Genomic DNA, 27,649 nt, shown 5'->3' on the forward strand with positions numbered 1-27,649 from the left:
TTAATTTGAGCTCATTTGAGGAGAAAAGCGGAGACACTGTACCCCTGTACAGTGTCGTCCACGCTCTGACAAAAGATTGTACGTCTCCTCTTTTATTTGGACTTTCCCTGATTTCATGGCAACAGCTGTTTTTTTAAAAGGGACTGAGGGTCATAAACAGCCGTTGCCCTCGGTCACAAAACAGTTCAAAGGAAAGGTGCCTGGAGGGGGGTCAGGCCTTGCCTCCTCTCCGCTTTGTAGATCTCGGGTCAAGACCAAATCTTCCTGTGGATTACAATACATCAAAGAAACCCACACCTTCATGTCGCTCCCCATCATACACAGTGGAGTTTTACAAGCCTTTTGATGGGTAAGATCAAAGACGGCTTTTGTCTGTTCGCCGGGAACTCATTGAAACACAAAGTTTTGTGATAACTTAGATACAATTATTCTGACACATGTTTTAATACTATGTTAAGGATTATTTGTTGATTGTGAAAAATATCAATTTTTTTTTTTAATATTACAATTCGAGGAGAATCTTTGAGGAAAAATTGTACCCAATTTCCAAACTGCTTATTCAACGTAACCATTTCCAAACAATAAAAAGGCACTGACAGAATCACTAAGGATTGAATGTGTAACTTTTCAGTCAAAGTAAAAATATGCAAAAATTCCTGCTAGTTGTCACATTAGCTTAGTTAGCAAAATACTGCCTTTGTATTTGGAAATAATCTGAAATGGCAAACATTTTAGTAACATGTGTCCCCTCCTGTCGTAGCGCAGTAAGGAGGGGATTCATATGGCCCCGCTCCTCACGGTTTACCTGACACGTGAAACGTGACAAATTGGGGGGTTGCACTATCTAGTTTAACCCACAGATAGTAGAGTGTTGAATATCTTATTAATTTGACCACAGCATCATTTGCTCTGTCGAGTGGCGCTTTCCGTCATTTTCAGCAGACCGCATTGAAAAATGATTCCTTGGAACGGGGCCATGTAAATTTCCTCCGTACTGCAACAGTCCAGTCCAGGCAACGTGAGCGGGGACGTCTCCCTAGAGTTCTCCGTGACCGACTTCATCTTTGAGCTGCTCCGCCCCCCGTCCTTCTTCCGTTTCCGGTTCTTTCATGTTGGCGAACGCCACTTCCTGCGTCAGCTGATCCAGCGGCGGCAAACCCACTGCCAGGTTTCTCACGGCGATGGCCGTCATCAAGAATCTGAACCACGAAGAGGACGCTCAGACAAGTTGATGCTGCCCACAGTTACCGTATTTTTCGGACTACAAGGCGCACTTAAAACCCTTTCGTGTTCTCAAAACTCGACGGTGCGCTTATAACCTGGTGTGCTTAATTTACGGAATCATTCTGGTTGTACTTACTGACCTCGAAGCAATTTTATTTTGTACATGGTGTAATAAGTCTGACCAGTAGATGGCAGTCACACATAAGAGATACGTGTAGATTGCAATATGACTCAAGTAAACAACACCAACATTTTATGTTCCATTGAAAATATACAACATTACACACGGCAATTAAAAATCCATCAAAATATTTTAGTGCGACTTTGGTAAGCTATGAAGCCACACCGCTCGATGGATTGTACTGTGCTTCAACATACAAGTATTATTATGGTGTGTGTGTAAGGCAAGACATTACCTGGCATTTTTTTTCATAATATCATGCAAAAGAATCTTTTCTTACCTTCTGGTACCTGCTGATCTCTATTTGGGATCTGCATAAGCCCTGAAAATGCGCGCACATCCGCCTTTATAGTCCATGCTGACACCGAAGTCGATAAGCTTCTTCTTTTTCTCTATCTTCTTGTTATGGGACGTTCATCCTCCGCTTTTGCCATTTCTAATATAAAGTTCTTACTTATATCTGCCATGAAAGCACTAAAACATACCGGTGTAGTGAGTTCACAATATTCACCCAAGGAACTTTAGTAATCAGAGAGTTCTGGTCAGACAGTTTTTCACGGGACACATTACGGGTGTTGTTGTTTCCGGATGAGGAGATGCTGCTCCGTTATTGATTGAAGTAAAGTCTAAATGTTATTAAATTAGTTAGCTCTATCGTTTGACACTTCTTCGACCCCCGTCCTTGCACGCTACACGGCTACAACAAAGATGACGGGGAGAAGACTCAGTCGAGGGTGAGCCACGTAAATAAGACCGCCCACAAAACGGCGCATCCTGTAGCGATTTAAAGGCCTACTGAAAGCCACTACTAGCGACCACACAGTCTGATAGTTTATATATCAATGATATAATATAATAATAAATAAGTTGTACTTGTATAGCGCTTTCCTACCTTCAAGGTACTCAAAGCGCTTTGACACTACTTCCACATTTACCCATTCACATACACATTCACACACTGATGGAGGGAGCTGCCATGCAAGGCGCTAACCAGCAACCATCAGGAGCAAGGGTGAAGTGTCTTGCTCAGGACACAACGGACGTGACGAGGTTGGTTCTAGTTGGGATTTGAACCAGTGACCCTCGGGTTGCGCACGGCCACTCTCCCACTGCGCCACGCCGTCCCTACAATGATGAAATATTAACATTGCAACACATGCCAATACGGCCGCTTTAGTTTACTAAATTGCAATTTTAAATTTCTCGCAAAGTGTCTGTTGAAAACGTCGCGGAATGAAGACGCGTGGCCGTGACGTCACCGGTGGTAGCGGATATGTTCTTCCAGCATCGATCACGGCTAAAAGTACTCTTTTATCGCATAGTTACACAGTATTCTGGTCATCTGTGTTGCTGAATCTTTTGCACTTTGTTCAATTAATAATGGAGACTACAAAGAAGAAAGATGTTGGTGGATTGCAGCCGGCTGTAGCAACACAAACACAGCCGGTGTTTCTTCGTTTGTTGTGAAGCTTTAATACGGAACAGAGCGGTCAAGCGAACATGGTTCCCTACCACATGTCAACCGGCAGCTTTCGGTGAGAAAATTGTGCTAATAAGTCGGCTCTTGCCGTAAAAATGAGCGGAGCTTGTGTCGTTCCTCCTGCAGCTGTCAAAGAGGCAGCTGCGACTTTCTTGGCTCCACCGTGGCTTCCCTCAGAGACACTGGCAGTCACCACACCCCTTCGACTTTCAGGTATGACTATATAATCTCACTAAAACACTAGTAACACAATAAGCAGATAAGGGATTTTCCATAATTATCCTAGTGTTTAATAACATCTGAATCGCTCCCACTGCCCTCGTCTTTTTTTTTTTCTTCTAGTTTTTCACTCTCACTTTCCTCATCCACGAATCGTTCATCCTCGCTCCAATTAATAGCGAAATTGTCGCTTTTTCGGTCCGAATCGCTCGCGCTGCTAGTGTCTATGATTGTAAACAATGTGAGGATGTGAGGAGCCCTCACACCGGTGAAGTCACACGCACATCGTCTGCTACTTCCGGTACAGGCAAGGCTTTTTTATTAGCGACCAAAAGTTGTGAACTTTATCGTCGATGTTCTCTACTAAATCCTTTCAGCAAAAATATGGCAATATCACGAAATGATCAAGTATGACACATAGAATGGACCTGCTATCCCCGTTTAAATAAGAACATCTCATTTCAGTAGGCTTTTAATATAGCTCTTGTCTCAAAGTAGGTGTACTGTCACCACCTGTCAAATGACACCTTTTTTTGCTGTTTTCCTGTGTGTAGTGTTTTAGTTATTTTCCTGCGCTCCTATTTTGGTGGCTTTTTCTCTTATTTTTTTGGTATTTTCCTGTAGCAGTTTCATGTCTTCCTTTAAAGGGGAACATTATCACCAGACCTATGTAAGCGTCAATATATACCTTGATGTTGCAGAAAAAAGATCATCTATTTTGTCAACCGATTTCCGAACTCTAAATGGGTGAATTTTGGCGAATTAAACGCCTTTCTGTTTATCGCTCTGGAGGCGATGACGTCAGAATGTGACGTCGCCGAGGTAACACAGCCGCCATTTTCATTTTCAACACATTACAAACACCGGGTCTCAGCTCCGTTATTTTCCGTTTTTTCGACTATTCTTTGGAACCTTGGAGACATCATGCCTCGTCGGTGTGTTGTCGGAGGGTGTAACAACACTAACAGGGAGGGATTCAAGTTGCACCACTGGCAAGAAATCTGCCGCCAGACCCCCATTAAATGTACCAAAGTGTCTCCACATTTGACCGGCGATGCTAAGACAGACATGACACAGAGATGTATGGATAACCTGCAGATGCATTTGCAACCATTAAGTCAACAAAATCACAAAGGTGAGTTTTGTTGATGTTGACTGCCAGCTAATTGATACGAACATGCTACGCTAATCGATGCTAACATGCTATTTACCGGCGGTGCTGAGGCAGACATGGCACAGAGATGTATGGATAACCTGCAGATGCATTTGCAACTATATTACGTTTCCTTCCACCCACATTTAATGCGAAACAAACACTTACCAATCGACGGATTTAAGTTGCTCCAGTGTCAAAAGATGTGAAAGTCCTGATCGTTTGGTCCGCACATTTTACCGGCGATGCTATGACTATGAATAGCGTCAATAGCTATTCGCTCAATAGCTTCAGTTTCTTCTTCAATATTTTCATACTCCCACCATCTGTTTCAATACATGCGTAATCTGTTGAATCGCTTAAGTCGCTGAAATCCGAGTTTGAATCCGAGCTAATGTCACTAGATCTTGCTGTGGTATTACATTGGCAGCACTGTGTGACGTCACAGGGAAATGGTCAGTGTCTTCGCAGAGAGCCGAAAATAAGGCACTTTAAAGCTTTATTTAGGGATATTCCGAGACCGGTAAAATTTTGAAAAAAACTTCAAAAAATACAACAAGCCACTGGGAACTGATTTTTGTTTTTAACCCTTTTGAAATTGTGATAATGTTCCCCTTTAAGTGATATTTTCCGCATCTACTTTGTTTTAGCAATCAAGAACATTTCAGTTGTTTTTATCCTTCATTGTGGGGACATTTTTGATTGTCATGTCATGTTCGGATGTACATTGTCTTCGCTCCACAGTAAGTCTTTGCTGTCGTCCAGCATTCTGGGTTTTTTTTTACCTTGTAGCCATCAGTTTTTAGTTTTGTTCTGCATAGTCTTCCCTAAGCTTCAATGCCTTTTCTTAGGGGCAGTCACCTTTTGTTTATTTTTGGTTCAAGCATTAGACAGCTTTTTAACTTCCTCCTACTGTTCGCAACATCGACAAAGCAATTAGCTACCGGCTGCCACCTACTGATATGGAAGAGTATTACACGGTTACTCTGCCGAGCTCTGGACAGAACCAACACATCATTTGCAGACTATAATTACTGCTTTGCAAAAAATACTTTTAACCAAAATAGGTGAATTTAGATAATCTCACGCGGCACAGTGGTTGAAAAACACTGATGTAGACCACTATGAAGTCTAACATTTACAAAAATGATAATAATATGGGGCGGTTTAGCTCGGTTGGTAGAGTGGCCGTGCCAGCAACTTGAGGGGTTGCAGGTTCGGTTCCCGCTTCTGCCATCCTAGTCACTGCCGTTGTGTCCTTGGGCAAGACACTTTACCCACCTGCTCCCAGTGCCACCCACACTGGTTTGAATGTAACTTAGATATTGGGTTTCACTATGTAAAGCGCTTTGAGTCACTAAAGAAAAAGCGCTATATAAATATAATTCACTTTACACTCCTTTTTGTGCCCTATATTATAAACCCTAAATTATAATAATATGACTCCTTTTTGCACCCTATAATCCAATGCACCTTTAGTATGAAAAAAGACCTGACTAGACCCGTTCATCGGCACTGCGCCCTACGGTCCGGAAAATACGGTAAGTCCTCGCTGTACTCACCCTCGCCGTATGCTGTAGTACTTCTTCACAGCAAAGCGCCGCAGACGCTCCAGCACGCCGGCCTCCCGCCGCCTCTTCACCTCCTTCAGGCGCCGCTGCCTCTTCAGGAAGAGCTTCACCACGGGGTCAGTGGCGTCCACCTCGGTGCCGTCCTCGCTGTCCGCCCACAGGAGAGGCTGCAGCTCGGGTGGGAGAGGCTCCGTCTCTGTGGGAGTTAGACTTGATTGGTTAGTGTTTTCTTTGTCTTGTATAATAGCTTTCCTATACGTCACCTGTCCCGTTCCGAATGCGCTCCTGGAGGTCCAACAGCTTGGTGAAGTTCTGCTGCAGCGCCGCCTCCGTGGTGTTGACGTAGATGTACATGTAGCAAGATGGCCCCTGGGACACCGTGTACACTCTATGGTAAGCTCCGGCGGGAACCTGCACGTATCAGGAAGGGGTTCAACGCTCCACTCTTGCCAAGGTAGCGACAGGCGAGTAAAACACTGTCACCGTCATCTTCTCCCCGGCTTGCAAGGTGTAGTTCTTCTTCTCCTCCACCACCTCCACCTTCACGCCGCCCTGCAGCAGGTGGATGCTGGTGTTGCCCAGGTCTTCGCTCACAAAGTTCTCTAAGTGGAGGCCTGCAAGGACACGTGGCGCAAGTAAGTACACACCTGGGGGGGGGGAGATTCCTATTCATGGTCAGCGCTCAATGTGTGTGTCAGATGAGCGCCCTCTGCAGGCGGGATACAGATTGGAAAAAAAACTGCACACACTAGACCAGGGATCAGCAACCCAAAATGTTGAAAGAGCCATATTGGACCAAAAACACAACAAAAAAATCTGTCTGGAGCCACAAAAAATTAAGCCTTATATAAGTGTTATAATGAAGGCAACACATGATGTAAGTGTCTATATTAGCCTACTATCAAATTGGCTTTAAAAGTCTTATATAAGTGTTATAATGAAGGCAACACATGATGTAAGTGTCTATATTATCCTACTATCAAAATGACTTTAAAAGTCTTATATAAGTGTTATAATGAAGGCAACACATGATGTAAGTGTCTATTTTAGCCTACTATCAAAATGACTTTAAAAGTCTTATATAAGTGTTATAATGAAGGCAATACATGATGTAAGCGTCTGTATTAGCCTACTATCAAAATGACTTTAAAAGTCTTATATAAGTGTTATAATGAAGGCAACACATGATGTAAGTGTCTATATTAGCCTACTATCAAAATGGCTTTAAAAGTCTTATATAAGTGTTATAATGAAGGCAACACATGATGTAAGTGTCTATATTAGCCTACTATCAAAATGGCTTTAAAAGTCTTATATAAGTGTTATAATGAAGGCAACACATGATGTAAGTGTCTATATTAGCCTACTATCAAAATGGCTTTAAAAGTCTTATATAAGTGTTGTAATGAAGGCAACACATGATGTAAGTGTCTATATTAGCCTACTATCAAAATGGCTTTAAAAGTCTTATATAAGTGTTATAATGAAGGCAATACATGATGTAAGCGTCTGTATTAGCCTACTATCAAAATGACTTTAAAAGCCTTATATAAGTGTTATAATGAAGGCAACACATGATGCAAGTGTCTATATTAGCCTACTATCAAAATGACTTTAAAAGTCTTATATAAGTGTTATAATGAAGGCAACACATGATGTAAGTGTCTATATTAGCCTACTATCAAAATGGCTTTAAAAGTCTTATATAAGTGTTATAATGAAGGCAACACATGATGTAAGTGTCTATATTAGCCTACTATCAAAATGGCTTTAAAAGTCTTATATAAGTGTTATAATGAAGGCAACACATGATGTAAGTGTCTATATTAGCCTACTATCAAAATGGCTTTAAAAGTCTTATTTAAGTGTTATAATGAAGGCAACACATGATGTGTTTATATTAGCCTACTATCAAAATGGCTTTATAAGTCTTATATAAGTGTTATAATGAAGGCAACACATGATGTAAGTGTCTATATTAGCCTACTATCAAAATGGCTTTAAAAGTCTTATATAAGTGTTATAATGAAGGCAACACATGATGTAAGTGTCTATATTAGCCTACTATCAAAATGGCTTTAAAAGTCTTATATAAGTGTTATAATGAAGGCAACACATGATGTAAGTGTCTATATTAGCCTACTATCAAAATGGCTTTAAAAGTCTTATATAAGTGTTATAATGAAGGCAACACATGATGTAAGTGTCTATATTAGCCTACTATCAAAATGGCTTTAAAAGTCTTATATAAGTGTTATAATGAAAGCAACACATGATGTGTCTGAATGTTTCTCTGAACAGAGTTCATATTGAACAAGTTAAAGAGGCCAGGTTGCTGGGAGTTACAATAAATTAAAGACTATCTTGGGCCACTCACATTAAAAACATCCATCCATCCATCCATTTTCTACCGCTTATTCCCTTTTGGGGTTGCGGGGGGCGCTGGCGCCTATCTCAGCTACAATCGGGCGGAAGGCGGGGTACACCCTGGACAAGTCGCCACCTCATCGCAGGGCCAACACAGATAGACAGACAACATTCACACTCACATTCACACACTAGGGCCAATTTAGTGTTGCCAATCAACCTATCCCCAGGTGCATGTCTTTGGAAGTGGGAGGAAGCCGGAGTACCCGGAGGGAACCCACGCATTCACGGGGAGAACATGCAAACTACACACAGAAAGATCCCGAGCCTGGATTTGAACCCAGGACTGCAGGAACTTCGTATTGTGAGGCAGACGCACTAACCCCTCTGCCACCGTGAAGCCCCATTAAAAACATAGTTAACAAAAATGAGCAGAAACATTTCAATCATAAGAAGAAGTGCCTATTTTTTAACTAACACAACTACGAAGCAAGTTATACAATCCCTTGTATTGTCACATATTGACTACTGCCCAGCAATCTGGTCTAATGCATCTAAACAAGATCTGAATAAAATCCAGCTAACCCACAATTCCAACCCTTGATGCTGAGAGGTAATGGGTCCCATTTTTATAGTCTTTGGTATGACAACCTATTAACACTCAGGGCGGACACTCTATCCACTAGATCAGGGGTGCCCATTACGTCGATCGCGAGCTACCAGTGGACCGCGGGGGGTGTGTCAGTCGATCTCCAGCCAGGCTTTTAAAAAAAATAGACCTAAAAATGAGTGATCATCAATCTTCACCAAGACGTCACTTAAATGACATTCACGGTACCGGAGGGTCTTGTGAGATGACGCTGGCTGCTGCAAGATCATTATTATGAAAATATGACCGAGAGGAAGGCGAGAAACACTTTTTATTTCAACAGACTCTCGTGCCGTACCTTCCGTCAAAACTCTAAAGGCCGACTGCACATTTCCTATCTTCACAATAAAAGCCCTGCTTCATGCTGCCTGCGCTAACTAAATACAGAGTCTCGGAAAACTGGCGTGCACAAGCGATCCCTCAGAAAGCTTTCCGAGACTCTTATTTTGTTAGCGCAGGCAGCATGAAGCAGGGCTTTTATTGTGAAGATAGGAAATGTGCAGTCGGCCTTTAGAGTTTTGACGGAAGGGACGGCGCGAAAGTCTGTTGAAATAAAAAGTGTTTCTCGCCTTCCTCTCTGTCATTTTTTCATAATAATGAACTGGCAGCAGCCAGCGTCATCTCACAAGACCCTCGGGTGCCGTGAATGTCAATCAAGCAAGCTACGGAATTTGCCGCCAATGTTTTTTCTTGTAAGTGTATGGAAGCTGGATGAATTAGATGCCAAAAACCAACCACTTTCATGTGGTATTGTACAGAAAGGACAACTTTTTTTCTCCTCCATTTGAAAATGTGGGCGTTATCATCATTACTGTCTGATTCCAATCAATGCAAGTCATCAGAATCAGGTAATACACCAACTTATATTCTTGTCTTTGTGAAAGAAAGACATCTATATGTGTTACACATGCTTGTATTATCATTAAACACATTTAACTTGTTTACAAAAATGTCTCTTTCATAAATAAATAAATATAAATGATATATATAAATGAGGTAGATCCCCTCGAGTTGGTCAATTGAAAAGTAGCTCGCCTGCATCCACTTGACAAGCTATATGATATTAAAACTCAAATTCTGGCTGCTTTATATTAAATCTGTCAGCACTTTGTGTAAAAAACTTTTATCAAAACAACGGCCTGTAGCTTTTAGCACCCCACTAGGCCGAATGCTGACGCTGGTTCGAGCACTTGATGGAACATTAACGCAACTGTTTATGATTCAATTGTCTAGATATGTTAATTCCATCTCTAAAAAGCTAAATCACGCTAATTAAATAATGAGTTGTTAGTGCATGTAAACACCATTTCGGACTAAGGCTGTAACATAAAATGTGGAAAACGTGAGACGCTGTGAATACTTTCCGGGTGCACCGTGTGTGAGGTCATAAATAAGTCACATTAAAGTCACCTGGAAAATCTGCGATAAAGACAATCTCTGTCTGGTTGTCCAAAGAGCTCTCGATCTCCTGGAACTTTGTCCTCCAGGGCGAGAGATCCACCAGCAGGGGCATCAGCCACGGGTTCGGTCGGAACGGAGACCAGTCAGCCTTCACGATGTCCACGCGGGGGTCGAATATCCTTGGAAGAGAGCGAAGTCATTGTTAATTGCATGTAGTGGTACCGGTTCCCAAATGTATTTTGATACTTCTGTCCATCTATCCATTTACTACCGCTTGTCCCTTTTGGGGTTGCGGGGGGTGCTGGAGCCTATCTCAGCTGCATTCAGGCGGAAGGCGGTCCTTTTTTTTTTCCCTTTGTCATGAAAAAGGGACGTTGTTGTGGTTGGTGCACTACTTGTAAGTGTATATTGTGTTTTTTATGTTGATTTAATAGAAAATTTAAAAAAAATATATTTTTTTTTTAATAAAAATGAATAAAAAATTCTTCCGCGGCCCGGTGGTTGGGGACCACTGTTCTAAAGCACCTCTTCCTGAGGGCGTTTCAGTGTTATAACTTCATCTTTAACCTTAGTTTTCACTATTATGTTAGATCCACTATGGACTAGACTCTCACTACTATGTTAGATCCACTATGGACTGGACTCTCCCACTATTATGTTAGATCCACAATGGACTGGACTCTCACTATTATGTTAGATCCACAATGGACTGGACTCTCACTATTGTGTTAGATCCACTATGGACTGGACTCTCACACTATTATGTTAGATCCACTATGGACTGGACTCTCACACTATTATGTTAGATCAACTATGGACTGGACTCTCACTATTATGTTAGATCCAATATAGACTGGTCTCTCTCACCATTATGTTGGATCCACTATGGACTGGACTCTCACACTATTATGTTAGATCCACTATGGACTGGACTCTCACACTATTATGTTAGATCCACTATGGACTGGACTCTCACACTATTATGTTAGATCCACTATGGACTGGACTCTCACTATTATGTAGATCCACTATGGACTGGACTCTCACTATTATGTTAGATCCACTATGGACTGGACTCTCACTATTATGTAGATCCACTATGGACTGGACTCTCACACTATTCTGTCAGATCCACTATGGACTAGACTCACTAAATTTGGAACACAGCATCATCGTTTTCACAGCGTTTTGGTTGTTAGAGGTAGAGAGTGTTTTAATGTAGAGTTCTAAATCTTTTTAAAGGCACAAAAAACAGGTCGGGTATTGAGAAACTTACATTTATGAATATAAAGCTTAGCCAATAGTATAATGAGGTTGCAAAGGTAAAATTCATTTTCAAATTTTTTTTTAATTCAGTGTAAAACTAAATATACATTATTTAATATATAATATTGTTTTAGTTGCTTAAGAGATATTTGTGGCTCTGAATTTGTTTATTGCTATTTTTATGCTTTTGTGCATTACTAGTTGCCGTCATCATTAAACGAACAGGTTACTCATCAGTTAGTACTTGAGTAGTTTTTTCACAACATACTTTTTACTTTTACTCAAGTAAATATTTGGGTGACTAGTCCTTACTTTTACTTGATTAATACATCTCTAAAGTAACAGTACTCTTACTTGAGTACAATTTCCAGCTACTCCACCCACCTCTGCTTGTATAGCGCTTTTCTACCTTTTTTTAAGGAACTCAAAGCGCTTTTACACTATTTCCACATTCACACACACATTCACACACTGATTGCGGGAGCTGCCTTGCAAGGCGCTAAACCGGACCTATTAGGAGCATGGGTGAAGTGTCTTGCTCAAGGACACAACGGACGTGACTAGGATGGTAGAAAGTGGGTATTGAACCAGTAACCCCTCGGACTGCTGGCACTGCCACTCCCCCAACTTCGCCACGCCATCCCCCAAAGTACCGGTATACCGTACCACCCTAGTTGAACACTTCTACAAAACGTGCTGCCCTACCTTTGCTGGAAACGTTCATTGATGGACACCCAGATGTCAAAGTAGATTTCCGGGGCGGAGATGTTGTAGCGAGGCAGCAGGTCGCTGAGGCAGGTGGCGTACTGCTTCAGCATGTCGCCGTGGTCCTTCCAGCGCCGACTGTGAGTGAATACCTATCGCACAACCACAGTGTAGAGACACACATCGTCTACTGCAGTGTTTTTCAACCACTGTGCTGTAGCCGTGAGATACTGTCTGGTGTGCCGTGGGAGATTATCTAATTTCACCTATTTGGGTTCAAAATATTCCTTGAAAACCAATAATTATAGTCTGCAAATGATGTGCTGTTATGGAGTGTGTGTTCTTTCTAGAGCTCGGCAGAGTAACCGTGTAATACTCTTCCTCCATATCAGTAGGTGGCAGCTAATTGCTTTGTAAATGTAGGAAACAGCGGGAGGCACCGTGCAGGTAAAAAGGTGTCCAATGCTTAAACAAAAAGTAAAAAAAAGGTGAGTGCCCCTAAAAAAAAGGCATTGAAGCTTAGGTAAGGCTATGCAGAACGAAACTAAAACTGAACTGGCTACAAAGTAAACAAAACAAAATGCTGGACGACAGCAAAGACTTACAGTGGAGCAAAGACAGCGTCCACATTGTACATCTGAACATGACATGACAATCCACAATATCTCCACAAAAAAGGATAAAAACAACTTAAATATTCTTGTTTGCTCAAAGGAAAACATGAAACTGCTACAGGAAAATACCAAGCGCAAAACAAGAACTAAAACACTACACACAGGAAAACACCAAAAAACTCCAAATATGTCACGGCGTGATATGACAGGTGGTGACAGTACACCTTTTATTAGACAAGAGCTATAGTGACGCATGCTTGGTTATGGTTTGAATCCATATCCATCCATCCATCCATTTTCTACCGCTTATTCCCTTTCGGGGTCGCGGGGGGCGCTGGCGCCTATCTCAGCTACAATCGGGCAGAAGGCGGGGTACACCCTGGACAAGTCGCCACCTCATCGCAGGGCCAACACAGATAGACAGACAACATTCACACACTAGGGCCAATTTAGTGTTGCCAATCAACCTATCCCCAGGTGCATGTCTTTGGAAGTGGGAGGAAGCCGGAGTACCCGGAGGGTAGAACATGCAAACTCCACACAGAAAGCTCCCGAGCCTGGATTTGAACCCAGGACTGCAGGACCTTCATATTGTGAGGCAGACGCACTAACCCCTCTGCCACCGTGAAGCCCCGAATTCATATCCAACAATTGAACTTTTACTGTCAACTGTGTTTCGTTTTTTCAGGATTTTTGCTGGTGGTGTGCCTCCGGATTTTTTCAATGAAAAAAATGTGCCTTGGCTCCAAAAAGGTTGAAAAACACTGGTCTACTGTACGTGTCTGTGTAACTCACCCCCGGGTTGAGGTATCCAATGTCCCCGGTTTGGCCGTCCTTGTAGGTGATCTTCACGTGCTGGTGGCTGCGTGAGTGCACCATCATGTCCCAGGAGTAGCCGTACAAGCCGTTGGTCCAGTTGTTGTAACCCTGGCAGACCCAAAGCAGACCATCAGACAATTGAGCAAAGGGGATGAGGCTTTGTCGACAGTAAAGCTGCCCAAATATGACACACCTTAGTGATGAAGTGGGAGTACGGCAGGAAGAACTGCTCAAGCAAGTAGACCACAGCAAAGAAGGCCGCCAGTTTGTGTTTGAACCTCGTCTTGGAAGACTTGGCGACACCCTGCTGCCGGCCGGCCTCCTGGTAAATGCAGGAAGAGCTGGGCTGGGGGTCGGGCGTCGTGTACGGGAGGACGCTCCGGAGGAACGCCGGAAAGCGGGCAAAGAACCGCCTGGGCCAGTCGGCGTAGAAGAAGAGCGGACTGGTGGCCAGCATGGCGTAGGGGAACATGCCTGATGGGAGGATGGGGCACCGTATGAGCGAACCGATGAAAAACAGCAGAGGACAAACTAGAACTGGACGATGTACTCGATATATCACAGGTTTGACTTTGTGCGATATAGAAAATGACTATAATCAATCAATCAATCAATGTATACTTATATAGCCCTAAATCACTAGTGTCTCAAAGGGCTGCACAAACCACTACGACATCCTCGGTAGGCCCACATAAGGGCAAGGAAAACTCACACCCAGTGGGACGTCGGTGACAATGATGACTATGAGAACCTTAGAGAGGAGGAAAGCAATGGATGTCGAGCGGGTCTAACATGATACTGTGAAAGTTCAATCCACAATGGATCCAACACAGTCGCGAGAGTCCAGTCCAAAGCGGATCCAACACAGCAGCGAGAGTCCCGTTCACAGCGGAGCCAGCAGGAAACCATCCCAAGCGGAGGCGGATCAGCATCGCAGAGATGTCCCCAGCCGATACACAGGCAAGCAGTACATGGCCACCGGATCGGACCGGACCCCCTCCACAAGGGAGAGTGGGACATAGAAGAAAAAGAAAAGAAACGGCAGATCAACTGGTCTAAAAAGGGAGTCTATTTAAAGGCTAGAGTATACAAATGAGTTTTAAGGTGAGACTTAAATGCTTCTAAGGTGGGATTAGAGTATAAACTTTCACACAGTTGCTTATACAGTAGCTGCTGGCATTACACTACACGCCTTTCTCACTCTTTTGTGTGACATAAAACAAGCGCACCTTCTTACATTTGTCACGCGTGCAACGTCACACGCCGTCCCCGAGCAGACTTGTAGCTACATGGGTGACATTAGCTGTGATGCTAACGGTGCGTTGCGAGTGGTAATACGAGAGAGAGAAGGTGAGAATCTGGTAAGAAATGAAGGAAGAATTAATTCCCAAGAAAAACAGCACGGAGTCCATCGTCTGGCGGTGGTTTGGCTTCAAGCAGGAATATGTTGAACAATTATGCGGCAAAAGCGTTGCTACAAAAAGTAGCGGCACCGCTAATTTGTAGCATCATTCGAAAAGTCACCCGCGAGAGCAAGGGTCAGGAACCTTTTTGGCCATGAAACTCAAATATTTTTAAATGTATTTCCATGAGAGCCATATAATATTTTTCAACACCAAATACAACTAAATGCGTGCATTTTTAGGTAAGACCAACATTTTTAAATCATGATAAGTCTCTTATTCTTTTTAATAACATTGTTATTCTGAAGCTAACCAATTAGGAATAAAATACTTCTTACCATTAAAGGGGAACATTATCACCAGACCTATGTAAGTGTCAATATATACCTTGATGGTGCAGAAAAAAGACCATCTATTTTTTTAACCGATTTCCGAACTCTAAATGGGTGAATTTTGGCGAATTAAACGCCTTTCTGTTTATCGCTCTTTTTGCGATGACGTCAGAACGTGACGTCTCTGAGGTAATACAACCGCCATTTTCATTTTCAACACATTACAAACACCGGGTCTCAGCTCTGTTATTTTCCGTTTTTTTGACTATTTTTTGGAACTTTGGAGACATCATGCCTCGTCGGTGTGTTGTCGGAGGGTGTAACAACACTAACAGGGAGGGATTCAAGTTGCACCACTGGCCCGAAGATGCCAAAGTGTCTACCGCCAGACCCCCATTGCATGTGCCAGAGTGTCTCCACATTTGACCGGCGATGACAGACATGGCACAGAGATGTATGGATAACCTGCAGATGCATTTGCAACGATAAATTCAACGAAATCACAAAGGTGAGTTTTGTTGTTGACTTATGTGCTAATCAGACATATTTGGTTGCGGCGTGACTGCCAGCTAATCGATGCTAACATGCTACGCTAATCGATGCTAACATGCTATTTACCGGCGGTGCTAAAGCAGACATGGCACAGAGATGTATGGATAACCTGCAGATGCATTTGCAACTAAAAAGTCAACAAATTCACAAAAGTGAGTTTTGTTGATGTTGACTGCCAGGTAATCGATGCTAACATGCTACGCTAATCGATGCTAACATGCTATTTACCGGCGGTGCTAAAGCAGACATGGCACAGAGATGTATGGATAACCTGCAGATGCATTTGCAACTAAAAAGTCAACAAATTCACAAAAGTGAGTTTTGTTGATGTTGACTGCCAGGTAATCGATGCTAACATGCTACGCTAATCGATGCTAACATGCTATTTGCCGGCGGTGCTAAAGCAGACATGGCACAGAGATGTATGGATAACCTGCAGATGCATTTGCAACTATATTACGTTTCCTTCCACCCACATTTAATGCGAAAAAAACACTTACCAATCGAAGGATTTAAGTTGCTCCAGTCGCAAGAGATGCGAAAGTCCTGATCGTTTGGTCCGCACATTTTACCGGCGATGCTAACGCAACTATTCGGCCATGCTATGGCTATGAATAGCGTCAATGGCTATTCGCTCAATAGCTTCAGTTTTTTCTTCAATACTTTCATACTCCAACCATCCGTTTCAATACATGTGTGATCTGTTGAATCGCTTAAGACGCTGAAATCCAAGTTTGAATCCGAGCTAATGTCGCTATATCTTGCTGTGGTATCTGCCATTGTTTGTTTACATTGGCAGCACTGTGTGACGTCACTGGGAAATGGATAGTGGCATCGCAAATAGCGAAATTCAAGCATTTTAAAGCTTTTTTTAAGGATATTAGGGGACCGGTAAAATTTTGAAAAAAAATTCAATGAATACAACTAGCCACTGGGAACTGATTTTTATTGTTTTTAACCCTTTTGAAATTGTGATAATGTTCCCCTTTAATGTGACTTTTTGAACATATGCAGTAGAAAACGAATGGATGGATTAAAATGCATGAGAATGTTTTGTATTTTGAACGTTATTTTTATCTGTGATTAGCGGAATTATTCATTACTTCTCGTGTTAAGCAATGTCAGCTAAGATGCAGTCATCAAAAAAGCCACATCAGGCTCGAGAGCAATAGGGTCCCTACCCCTGCGCTAGAGAATGGAGAGTGCTTGAAACTCCGCATGTCAACATCTCCGTCCGGTGCAACACTCACAAAATGCCAAAGCAACAATTTCCAGATCAACACCGTATCAAAAAAAAATCAACAACAGAAGGAGATAACGTCCGCAGGAACCTACCACATAGCGAAGGACATACGCTATTTGATTTCCAATTATGCAGCTCATTTTTATTTGACAGTTTTTGAAATATCTTGTGTGACATCATGCACAAAAGTGCACTTTATTTCTTTTAAACTATAGTAGTGGCGTTCTGTAGAAAAAGTGCACTTTAATTTTGATGCTTTTGATGCGTTTGTTACGTCTCGCCTCGACTACTGTAACGTATTATTTTCGGGTCTCCCCATGTCTAGCATTAAAAGATTACAGTTGGTACAAAATGCGGCTGCTAGACTTTTGACAAGAACAAGAAAGTTTGATCACATTACGCCTGTACTGGCTCACCTGCACTGGCTTCCTGTGCACTTAAGATGTGACATCAAGGTTTTACTACTTACGTATAAAATACTACACGGTCTAGCTCCATCCTATCTTGCCGATTGTATTGTACCATATGTCCCGGCAAGAAATCTGCGTTCAAAGGACTCCGGCTTGTTAGTGATTCCCAAAGCCCAAAAAAAGTCTGCGGGCTATAGAGCGTTTTCCGTTCGGGCTCCAGTACTCTGGAATGCCCTCCCGGTAACAGTTCGAGATGCTACCTCAGTAGAAGCATTTAAGTCTCACCTTAAAACTCATTTGTATACTCTAGCCTTTAAATAGACTCCCTTTTTAGACCAGTTGATCGTGCCGTTTCTTTTCTTTTTCTTCTATGTCCCACTCTCCCTTGTGGAGGGGGTCCGGTCCGATCCGGTGGCCATGTACTGCTTGCCTGTGTATCGGCTGGGGACATCTCTGCGCTGCTGATCCGCCTCCGCTTGGGATGGTTTCCTGCTGGCTCCGCTGTGAACGGGACTCTCGCTGCTGTGTTGGATCCGCTTTGGACTGGACTCTCGCGACTGTGTTGGATCCATTGTGGATTGAACTTTCACAGTATCATGTTAGACCCGCTCGACATCCATTGCTTTCCTCCTCTCCAAGGTTCTCATAGTCATTATTGTCACCGATGTCCCACTGGGTGTGAGTTTTCCTTGCCCTTATGTGGGCCTACCGAGGATGTCGTAGTGGTTTGTGCAGCCCTTTGAGACACTAGTGATTTAGGGCTATATAAGTAAACATTGATTGATTGATTGATTGATTGATAATTTAGTGTTGTTTTGATATGTCATCTTAGTGACATCATGCACAAAAGTGCACTAAAAGCTTGTTTTAAAATGTCTCTGACAATCTTGCACTTTCTGTTTTGGAAATGACATGAATGTTTGTGCCACTGCTTAATAACTGTTTAATAAATACTCTTTTAGTTGGAATTTCCCTCTCTGCATGAAAGTTTAAAAGTAGCATATATTAATGCAGTATGAAGAAGAATGTTTTTGTGTAGACACATAGAATCATTATACTGCTGTGATTATATGTATCAAGTGTTCATTCAAGGCTAAGGCAAAATATGGTGATATATATCATGTATTGTGACATGGCCCAAAAATATCGGGATACTAATAAAAGGCCATATCGCCCAGCCCTAGGACAAACTCACCGATGCTGAAGAGCTGAGAGTTCATGAGGTGGAAGTAGGTGACGAAGACAACCGCGTAAGGTCTTGTGGCGTCAAAAAGAGCAGGTAGCCGGCGCTCAGGTCCAGAATTAGACCCGCCGCCGTGGACCACCAGCAGACTGATTAACTCCACGGGAAGAATCATCCTGCAACACCACAACCTCAAATGAGTCTGGACTCTATGGGACACCTGTGAGCTGTTCAGTGATACCTGAAGGGATCGAACAGCCAATGATGCGCCAAATAGGACATGGAGTAGCCCTCCATCCAATCAGCATCCAGCTTCTTAATTCCAGCGATGAAGTAGACTATAAATACCTACAAGAGACACTTTCATGAGCTGAAAAAAACTCTACAACAAGACGAAGGATGTTCTAACCTGCGTCCTCAACAAGGTGTAGTTCCACAGCGGCACGTGTGCGTTTCTTATGGCGGCTCTCCTCAAGCCGTCCACTGACCTAAAGAGAAGAAACGCTTGCTCGTGTTTGGGAAGAAGAGAGAGGGCGAGTACGCTCCACTCACCAGTATCTGTTGGCGTCCATGAGCGTGAGCTGAAACCCGATGAGGCCGTAGAGGTAGGAGTGGTTATTCCACGCCGTCTTGTCCAGGAAAAAGACGTACCAGTATGTGGACACGAACATCAGGCAGGACAGGCGGTACAAGCAGCCCAGCATGATGCCCAATGAGCCTGCGCACACACACACACACACACACTCACACACACACACACACACACACACACACACACACACACACACACACATGAAATGGTCACGCTTCTTTCACCTTCTATGACCACTTTTAAACGTTTTATGACAGCCGAATAATAACATAATAATCTTTTCCTCAGAAGTAATTTTTAAGGCGTCTTTCAGGGGGGGTCCCACAAAACAGCTGCATCAAAACCCTAACAATATACCGTATTTTCCAGATTATAAATCGCAGTTTTTTTCATAGTTTGGCCGGGGGTGCGACTTATGCTCTGGAGCAGGGGTCACCAACGCGGTGCCCATAAGGACCAGATGAGTCGCCCGCTGGCCTGTTCTAAAAATAGCTCAAATAGCAGCACTTACCAGTGAGCTGCCTCTATTTTTAAGATTGTATTTATTTACTAGCAAGCTGGTCTCGCTTTGCTGGACATTTTTAATTCTAAGAGACACAAAACTCAAATAGAATTTGAAAATCCAAGAAAATATTTTAAAGATTTGGTCTTCACTTGTTTAAATAAATTCATTTATTTTTTTACTTTGCTTCTTATAACTTTCAGAAAGACAATTTTAGTGAAAAAATACAACCTTAAAAATGATTTTAGGATTTTTAAACTCATATACCTTTTTACCTTTTATATACCTTCCTCTTCTTTCCTGACAATTTAAATCAATGTTCAAGTATTTCTTTTTTTCAATGTAAAGAATAATAAATACACTTCAATTTAATTTTTCATTTTAGCTTCTGTTTTTTCAACGAAAAATATTTGTGAAAAATTTCTTCAAACTTATTATGAATAAAATTCAAAAAAATTATTCTGGCAAATCTAGAAAATCTTTAGAATCAAATTTAAATCTTATTTCAAAGTCTTTTAAATCTCTTAAAATTTTTGTTCTGGAAAATCCGGAAGAAATAATGATTTGTCTTTGTTAGAAATATAGCTTGGTCCAATTTGTTATATATTCTAACAAAATGCAGATTGGATTTTAACCTATTTAAAACATGTCATCAAAATTCTAAAATTATTATTAATCAGGAAAAATTACTAATGTTCCATAAATTCTTTTTTTTAATATTTTCAAAAAGATTCGAAGTAGTTACTTTTTCCTCTTCTTTTTTTGGTTGAATTTTGAATTTTAAAGAGTCGAAATTGAAGATAAACTATGTTTCAAAATTGAATTTTCATATTTTTCCTGTTTTCTCCTCTGTGAAACCGTTCAATTGAGTGTTTTTTTTTTCATCATTTATTCTCTACAAAAAAACTTTCGTAAAAGGAAAAAAAATATACGACGGAATGACAGACAGAAATACCCATTTATATATATATATACATATTAAAAGTAAATTGAGCAAATTGGCTATTTCCGGCAATTTATTTAAGTGTGTATCAAACTGGTAGCCCTTCGCATTAATCAGTACCCAAGAAGTAGGTCTTGGTTTCAAAAAGGTTGCTGACCCCTGCTCTGGAGGGGCTTATGTGTGTAATTATTAACACATTACAGTAAAACAGACCTGGACAAATTAAGGCCCGAGGCCACATGCGGCCCGATAAGCTTTTCAATCTGGCCCGCCGGTTATTCCCCAAAAATTTTTTTATATCTTTAAGATGCAAACTGTCGCAGCCATTATGATTTGCAGGTGATGTTTTCAAATGAATGTAAGTCTTGAACTATACAAAGTATTTCAATGGTTGGAATCTGTGCTTTTGCATTAAAAACTAGTTATTATTTTAATAAATAAATGATAAATGGGTTGTACTTGTATAGCGCTTTTCTACCTTCAAGGTACTCAAAGCGCTTTGACACTACTTCCACATTTACCCATTCACACACACATTCACACACTGATGGAGGGAGCTGCCATGCAAGGCCCTAACTATGACCCATCAGGAGCAAGGGTGAACTGTCTTGCTCAGGACACAACGGACGTGACGAGGTTGGTAATAGGTGGGAATTGAACCAGGGACGCTCGGGTTGTGCACAACCACTCTTCCACTGCGCCACACCGTCCATAATATAAGTCACAGCAGCTCAGATGAGGCACCAAGCAGTGTGGGTGGGGAGCGTTTCCACAGAGTGTTTCCAGAGCGACCAACCTGAAATGTGGGTGTCAGGGACAGCCGTGGAAGGAGATTTTTACAACAAAGTTTTCAAGTTTAGTGATATATAAGATGTATCAAATTGTAGGTGTTTTTTTTTTACCCTTCGCGTTCATATTTTGCTGTTTGTTGCATTTTTGTTGCGTTTTGCTTGATTGTAAAAGATGTCGATCAAGAAGGGGTGTGGTGTTCATATGTTGTCAATAATCAGTGTTTTATTCTTCATAGTTAATATTGAGTGGGAACCGCAGGTGCAGAAACTGGCAGGGAAAATGTCCATGCAACGTTCATATTGTTGTCACTCAGCCAGCGTTTGTGGGTCTGATGGACCCGTTGCATTTTGTGGCTTTTAATGCCTCACAATCAAACACTTTTATGTCCATCCATCCATTTTCTACCGCTTATTCCCTTTCGGGGTCGCGGGGGGCGCTGGCGCCTATCTCAGCTACAATCGGGCGGAAGGCGGGGTACACCCTGGACAAGTCGCCACCTCATCGCAGGGCCAACACAGATAGACAGACAACATTCACACACTAGGGCCCATTTAGTGTTGCCAATCAACCTATCCCCAGGTGCATGTCTTTGGAAGTGGGAGGAAGCCGGAGTACCCGGAGGGAACCCACGCAATCACGGGGAGAACATGCAAACTCCACACAGAAAGAACCCGAGCCTGGATTTGAACCCAGGACTGCAGGACCTTTGTATTGTGAGGCAGACGCACTAACCCCTCTGCCACCGTGAAGCCAGATATTTACCATATCCCAATAAACACCTGTTCAGTATTTTAACATAAAAGTGGTTGATTGTGAAGCATTAAAAGCCACAAAATGCAACAGGTCCATCAGACCCACAAACGCTGGCTGAGTAACAACAATATGAACATTCCACAAGGGTTAAAGGTGCACACACTCCTTGTGTTTCATGATATATGGTTTGACCCACCCTCGTCGTGTGTGTGTGTGTGGGCGCTTTCACACATTTATGTGAGTAACCATGCAGAATAGTCACTTATTCAGGCAGTTCGAAAGGAAGTTTAGAAGAAGCAGCTCGACAAAAATAAACCTGATATAGACAACTTTAACGACGCATTAAAGCACAGGTGTCAAACTCAAGGCCCGGGGGCCACGAATAGCCCGCCGCATTATTTAATGTGTGCCTGGAAATAATATGTGCCAATAAAGTACCTTATCTTTTCTTACATGTATTCGTTCTTCCCATTTTGACAGAAAAAATATATATGTACAGCATTAAATTGCATACATTGGAAATTTTAATGTTATCCAATATTGCAACAGATATATTGTCATAATGTTCCCTCAAAAATGTGTCAAAATGGAAATAAATACCGAAATATCTGCTGGACTTACGATTTCATAGTCAAATTAAAATGTGCAATGCAAAAATAATAGATTTTTCTGTACAATTTACAGAGTTTTTAACAGCATTCATCCATTTTCTACCGCTTGTCCCTTTTGGGGTCACGGGGGGTGCTGGAGCCTATCTCAGCTGCATTCGGGCGGAAGGCGGGGGTACACCCTAGATCAGGGGTAGGGAACCTATGGCTTTAGAGCCAGATGTGGCTCTTTTGATGACTGAGTCTGGCTCTCAGATTAATCTTAGCTGACATTGCTTAACACGATAAGTAATTAATAATTCCGCCTGTAATCACAGTGTTAAAAATAACGTTCAAATTATAAAAAATTCTCGTGCATTTTTGTCCGACCATCCATTTTCTATCGCACCTGTTCAAGAAGTCGCTTTAATTGTAAGAAGTATCATATTTATTATTGGTTAGCTTTCTTGGGGACTGCGTGGCAAAGTTGGGACAGTGGCTGTGCCAGCAATCTGAGGGTTACTGGTTCAATCCCCACCGTCTACCATCTTAGTCACATCCGTTGTGTCCTTGAGCAAGACATTTCACCCCTGCTCCTGATGGGTGGTGGTTAGCGCCTTGCATGGCAGCTCCCGCCATCAGTGTGTGAATGTGTGTGTGAATGGGTGAATGTGGAAGTAGTGTCAAAGCGCTTTGGGCTCCTTAAAAAGGGGTAGAAAAGCGCTATACAAGTACAACCATTTACCATTTTTAAAAAGAATAAGAGACTTATTATACTGTAAAAATGTTGGTCTTAAAAATGCACGCATTTAGTTGTATTCAGTGTTTAAAAAAGATTATATGGCTCTCACAGAAATACATTTTGAAATATTTGGCTTTCATGGCTCTCTCAGCCAAAAAGGTTCCCCACCCCTGCCCCTGGACAAGTCACCACCTCATTGCAGGGCCTGTAAATGTAAAAACTCTACCACTGTACGGTAAAATTCTGTTGACTGAGATGCTAGTTTGCTGTACATATAAAATCTACGATAGTTGTTTTCACGATTTATTACTGTAAATTAAAAAACGGTGCCACATTTTTTTTTTTTTACGGTAAAAAGCTGAGCTCAGTTTTTAGAATAAAAAAACTGGGGTACTGCTTTCCCATTATGTTGTAAAAAAAAAAAAAAACAACCACTGTATATTGTACACTTACATTTTGGTGACTGAGTTGCCTTTTTTTTTGGTTTGTTTTACAGTACACGTAAAAAAATATGTAATAAAATGCATAGGCAAATTCAAATAATACTCGCTGTTCCAATTGGCCCTCTGAGGGCTGTGATGTGGCCCTCAATGACACCCCGGTATTAAAGGAAACGATTATGGATTTTTAAACATTAACATGTCCATCCATCCATCCATCCATCCATTTTCTACCGCTTTTTCCCTTTCGGGGTCACGGGGGGCGCTGGCGCCTATCTCAGCTACAATCGGGCGGAAGGCGGGGTACACCCTGGACAAGTCGCCACCTCGTCGCAGGGCCAACACAGATAGACAGACAACATTCACACTCACATTCACACACTAGGGCCAATTTAGTGTTGCCAATCAACCTATCCCCAGGTGCAGGTTTTTGGAAGTGGGAGGAAGCCGGAGTACCCGGAGGGAACCCACGCATTCACGGGGAGAACATGCAATTTAGGAAAAAAAATATTTCTGTCATTTTACAAAACCAGTAAAGTTGTCATGTTGTGTAATTTGTAAATAAAAACAGAATACATAAATTTGCAAATCCTTTTCAACTTATATTCAATTGGGTAGACTGCGAAGACAAGATATTTTATATTCGAACTGAGAAACGTATTTTTTTTTTGCAAATAATCATTAACTTAGAATTTAATTGCAGCCCCACACTGCAAATAAATTGGCACAGGGGCATTTTTACCACTGTGTTACCTGGCCTTTCCTTTTAACAACATTCAGTAAATCAGTCCATCTTAGATAAGCTCGGACTCAGCATTTCTGGGTGTTGTTGATAAACGTCTTTTGATTTGCATCATAGAGATTTTAACTTGCACTCACAGATGTAGCGACAAATTGTAGTTACTGACAGTGGTTTTGTGAAGTGTTTCTGAGCCCATGTGATGATATCCTTTACACACTGATGGAGTACCACCCGAGGGATCGAAGGTCACAGGCATTCAATGTTGTTTTTTGGCATTGCAGTGATTTCTCCAGATTCTCTGAATTTTTGTATGATATTATGGACCCACCGTAGATGATGAAATCCCTAAATTCCTTGCAATATATTGTTGAGAAATTATGTTCTTAAACTGTTGGGACAATTTGCTCACGCATTTGTTGACAAAGTGGTGACCCTCGCCCCGTCCTTGTTTGTGTATGACTGAGCATTTCATTGGAAGCTCCTTTTATACCCAACCATGGCACCCACCTGTTCCCAATTAGCCTGTTCACCTGTGAGATGTTCCAAATAAGTGTTTGATGAGCATTCCTCAACTTTCTCAGTCTTTTTTGCCATTTGTGCCAGCTTTTTTGAAACATGTTGCAGGCATTAAATTTTAAATGAGCTAAAACTTGCAAAAAATAACAAAGGTTTCCAGTTTGAACGTTATATATCTTGTCTTTGCAGTCTATTCAATAGAATAGAATAGAATAGAATAGAATAGAAAGTACTTTATTGATCCCTGGGGGAAATTCAGCACCACAGTTCGCTCACAATAGACAACAATAATAATAAATAATGTCTAACATATATTATATATATAATATATGAATAATATAAATATATTCTACATATATTCTACAATATAGATTGAAAAGGATTTGCAAATCATTGTATTCTGTTTTTATTTACCATTTACACAATGTGACAACTTCACTGCTTTTGGGTTTTGTACGAACAGTTTTAGGCAGACGGTCTTAAAAGGGGCGAATGTGTGCTTTCATGTCCAGCTTCCCCACAGAGTACATCCCCTCCGGCAGTGTTTTTCAACCTTTTGTGAGCCAAGGCACATTTTTTTGGTGTTGAAAAAATCCAGAGGCAGACCACCAGCAGAAAACATAAAAAAACTCAGTTGACAGTAAAAAGTTGTTGTTGCAATTGTTGGATATGACTTTAAAGCATAACCAAGCATGCATCGATATAGCTCTTGTCTCAAAGTAGGTGTACTGTCACCACCTGTCACATCACGCCCTGACTTATTTGGACTTTTTTGCTGTTTTCCTGTGTAGTGTTCTACTTCTTGTCTTGCGATCCTATTTTGGTGGCTCTTTCTTTTTTGGGGGGTATTTCCCTGTAGCAGTTTCATGTCTTCCTTCGAGCGATATTTCCCGCATCTACTTTGCAATCAAGAATATTTCAGTTGTTTTTATCCTTCTTTGTGGGGACATTGTTGATTGTCCTGTCATGTTCGGATGTACATTGTGGACGCCGTCTTTTCTCCCCAGTAAGTCTTTGCGGTCGTCCAGCAATCTGTTATTGTTTACTTTGTACCCAGTTCAGTTTTAGTTTTGTTCTGCATAGCCTTCCCTAAGCTTCAATGCCTTTTCTTAGGGGCACTCACCTTTTGTTTATTTTTGGTTTTAGCATTAGACACCGTTTTATCTGCACGCTGCCTCCTGCTGTTTCCGACATCCATCCATCCATTTTCTACCGCTTATTCCCTTTCGGGGTCGCGGGGGGCGCTGGCGCCTATCTCAGCTACAATCGGGCGGAAGGCGGGGTACACCCTGGACAAGTTGCCACCTCATCGCAGGGCCAACACAGATAGACAGACAACATTCACACTCACATTCACACACTAGGGCCAATTTAGTGTTGCCAATCAACCTATCCCCAGGTGCATGTTTTTGGAAGTGGGAGGAAGCCGGAGTACCCGGAGGGAACCCACGCATTCACGGGGAGAACATGCAAACTCCACACAGAAAGATCCCGAGCCTGGATTTGATCCCAGGACTGCAGGACCTTCGTATTGTGAGGCAGACGCACTAACCCCTCTGCCACCGTGAAGCCCCTGTTTCCGACATCTACAAAGCAATTAGCTACCGGCTGCCACCTACTGATATGGAAGAGTATTACACGGTTACTCTGCAGAACGCTGGACAGAACCAACACATCATTTGCAGACTATAATTACTGGTTTGTAAAAAAATATTTTTAACCTAAATAGGTGAAATGAGATCATTTAAGTTGAAAATCACTGCCCTACAACAATAGCCAAAGAATGGGAGTGCGGCGCGGGTGCGAAAACAACAACAACAACAACAACAAAAAACCAACACCCCACCGATGAACATCACCAGATAGACCATGTACATCCAGTCCATGGGCAGCGGCTTGAGGAAGTTGAAGAGCGGGAAGCGGCACACGGGGGCGCCGTCCAGGTACTTGTAGTCCACGTGACTCAGGCCCCGCTCCTGTGTGATGTCGATGGCCATCAGCAAGCCTGCACAGACACACGTGATGATATCTCCCTCATCGCGCAGGTTTATTTGTAGCTTTACTAGTCATTCACCAAACATGCAGCGAAAGATGCCCAGGGATGCAGGGTCCATGGGGCGGTTCAGGAGGGTCACCAGGCTGCGCCATGACGTCACATCTTCCTTCTTGAAGCCGAAGAGTTGCTCCATCTTACTTTTAGGTGGATGTAGTTTCTTAGCGGTGGAAGTTTTCTTTGCAGTCTTTTGCTCGCCATCATTGCCCAGGAGA

At 42.1% G+C, this 27,649-nt stretch overlaps 1 protein-coding gene across 1 annotated transcript; it reads right to left on the minus strand.

Annotated features, from left to right (window-relative positions):
* On the minus strand, positions 1–27,649 carry LOC133536098 (vitamin K-dependent gamma-carboxylase-like). The gene is given in 16 exon segments (XM_061876300.1): positions 1–1,199; positions 5,820–6,024; positions 6,092–6,239; positions 6,312–6,442; positions 10,255–10,424; positions 12,217–12,368; positions 13,626–13,757; positions 13,843–14,123; positions 18,785–18,862; positions 18,865–18,898; positions 18,900–18,948; positions 19,014–19,120; positions 19,182–19,260; positions 19,325–19,490; positions 27,228–27,386; positions 27,456–27,649. Coding segments are annotated over 16 exon segments (2,169 nt in total). The 5' UTR covers positions 27,571–27,649; the 3' UTR covers positions 1–1,036.

This window comes from Nerophis ophidion, linkage group LG17 (genome assembly GCF_033978795.1).
Source record: "Nerophis ophidion isolate RoL-2023_Sa linkage group LG17, RoL_Noph_v1.0, whole genome shotgun sequence".
In the NCBI taxonomy this organism is placed as follows: Eukaryota; Metazoa; Chordata; class Actinopteri; order Syngnathiformes; family Syngnathidae; genus Nerophis; species Nerophis ophidion.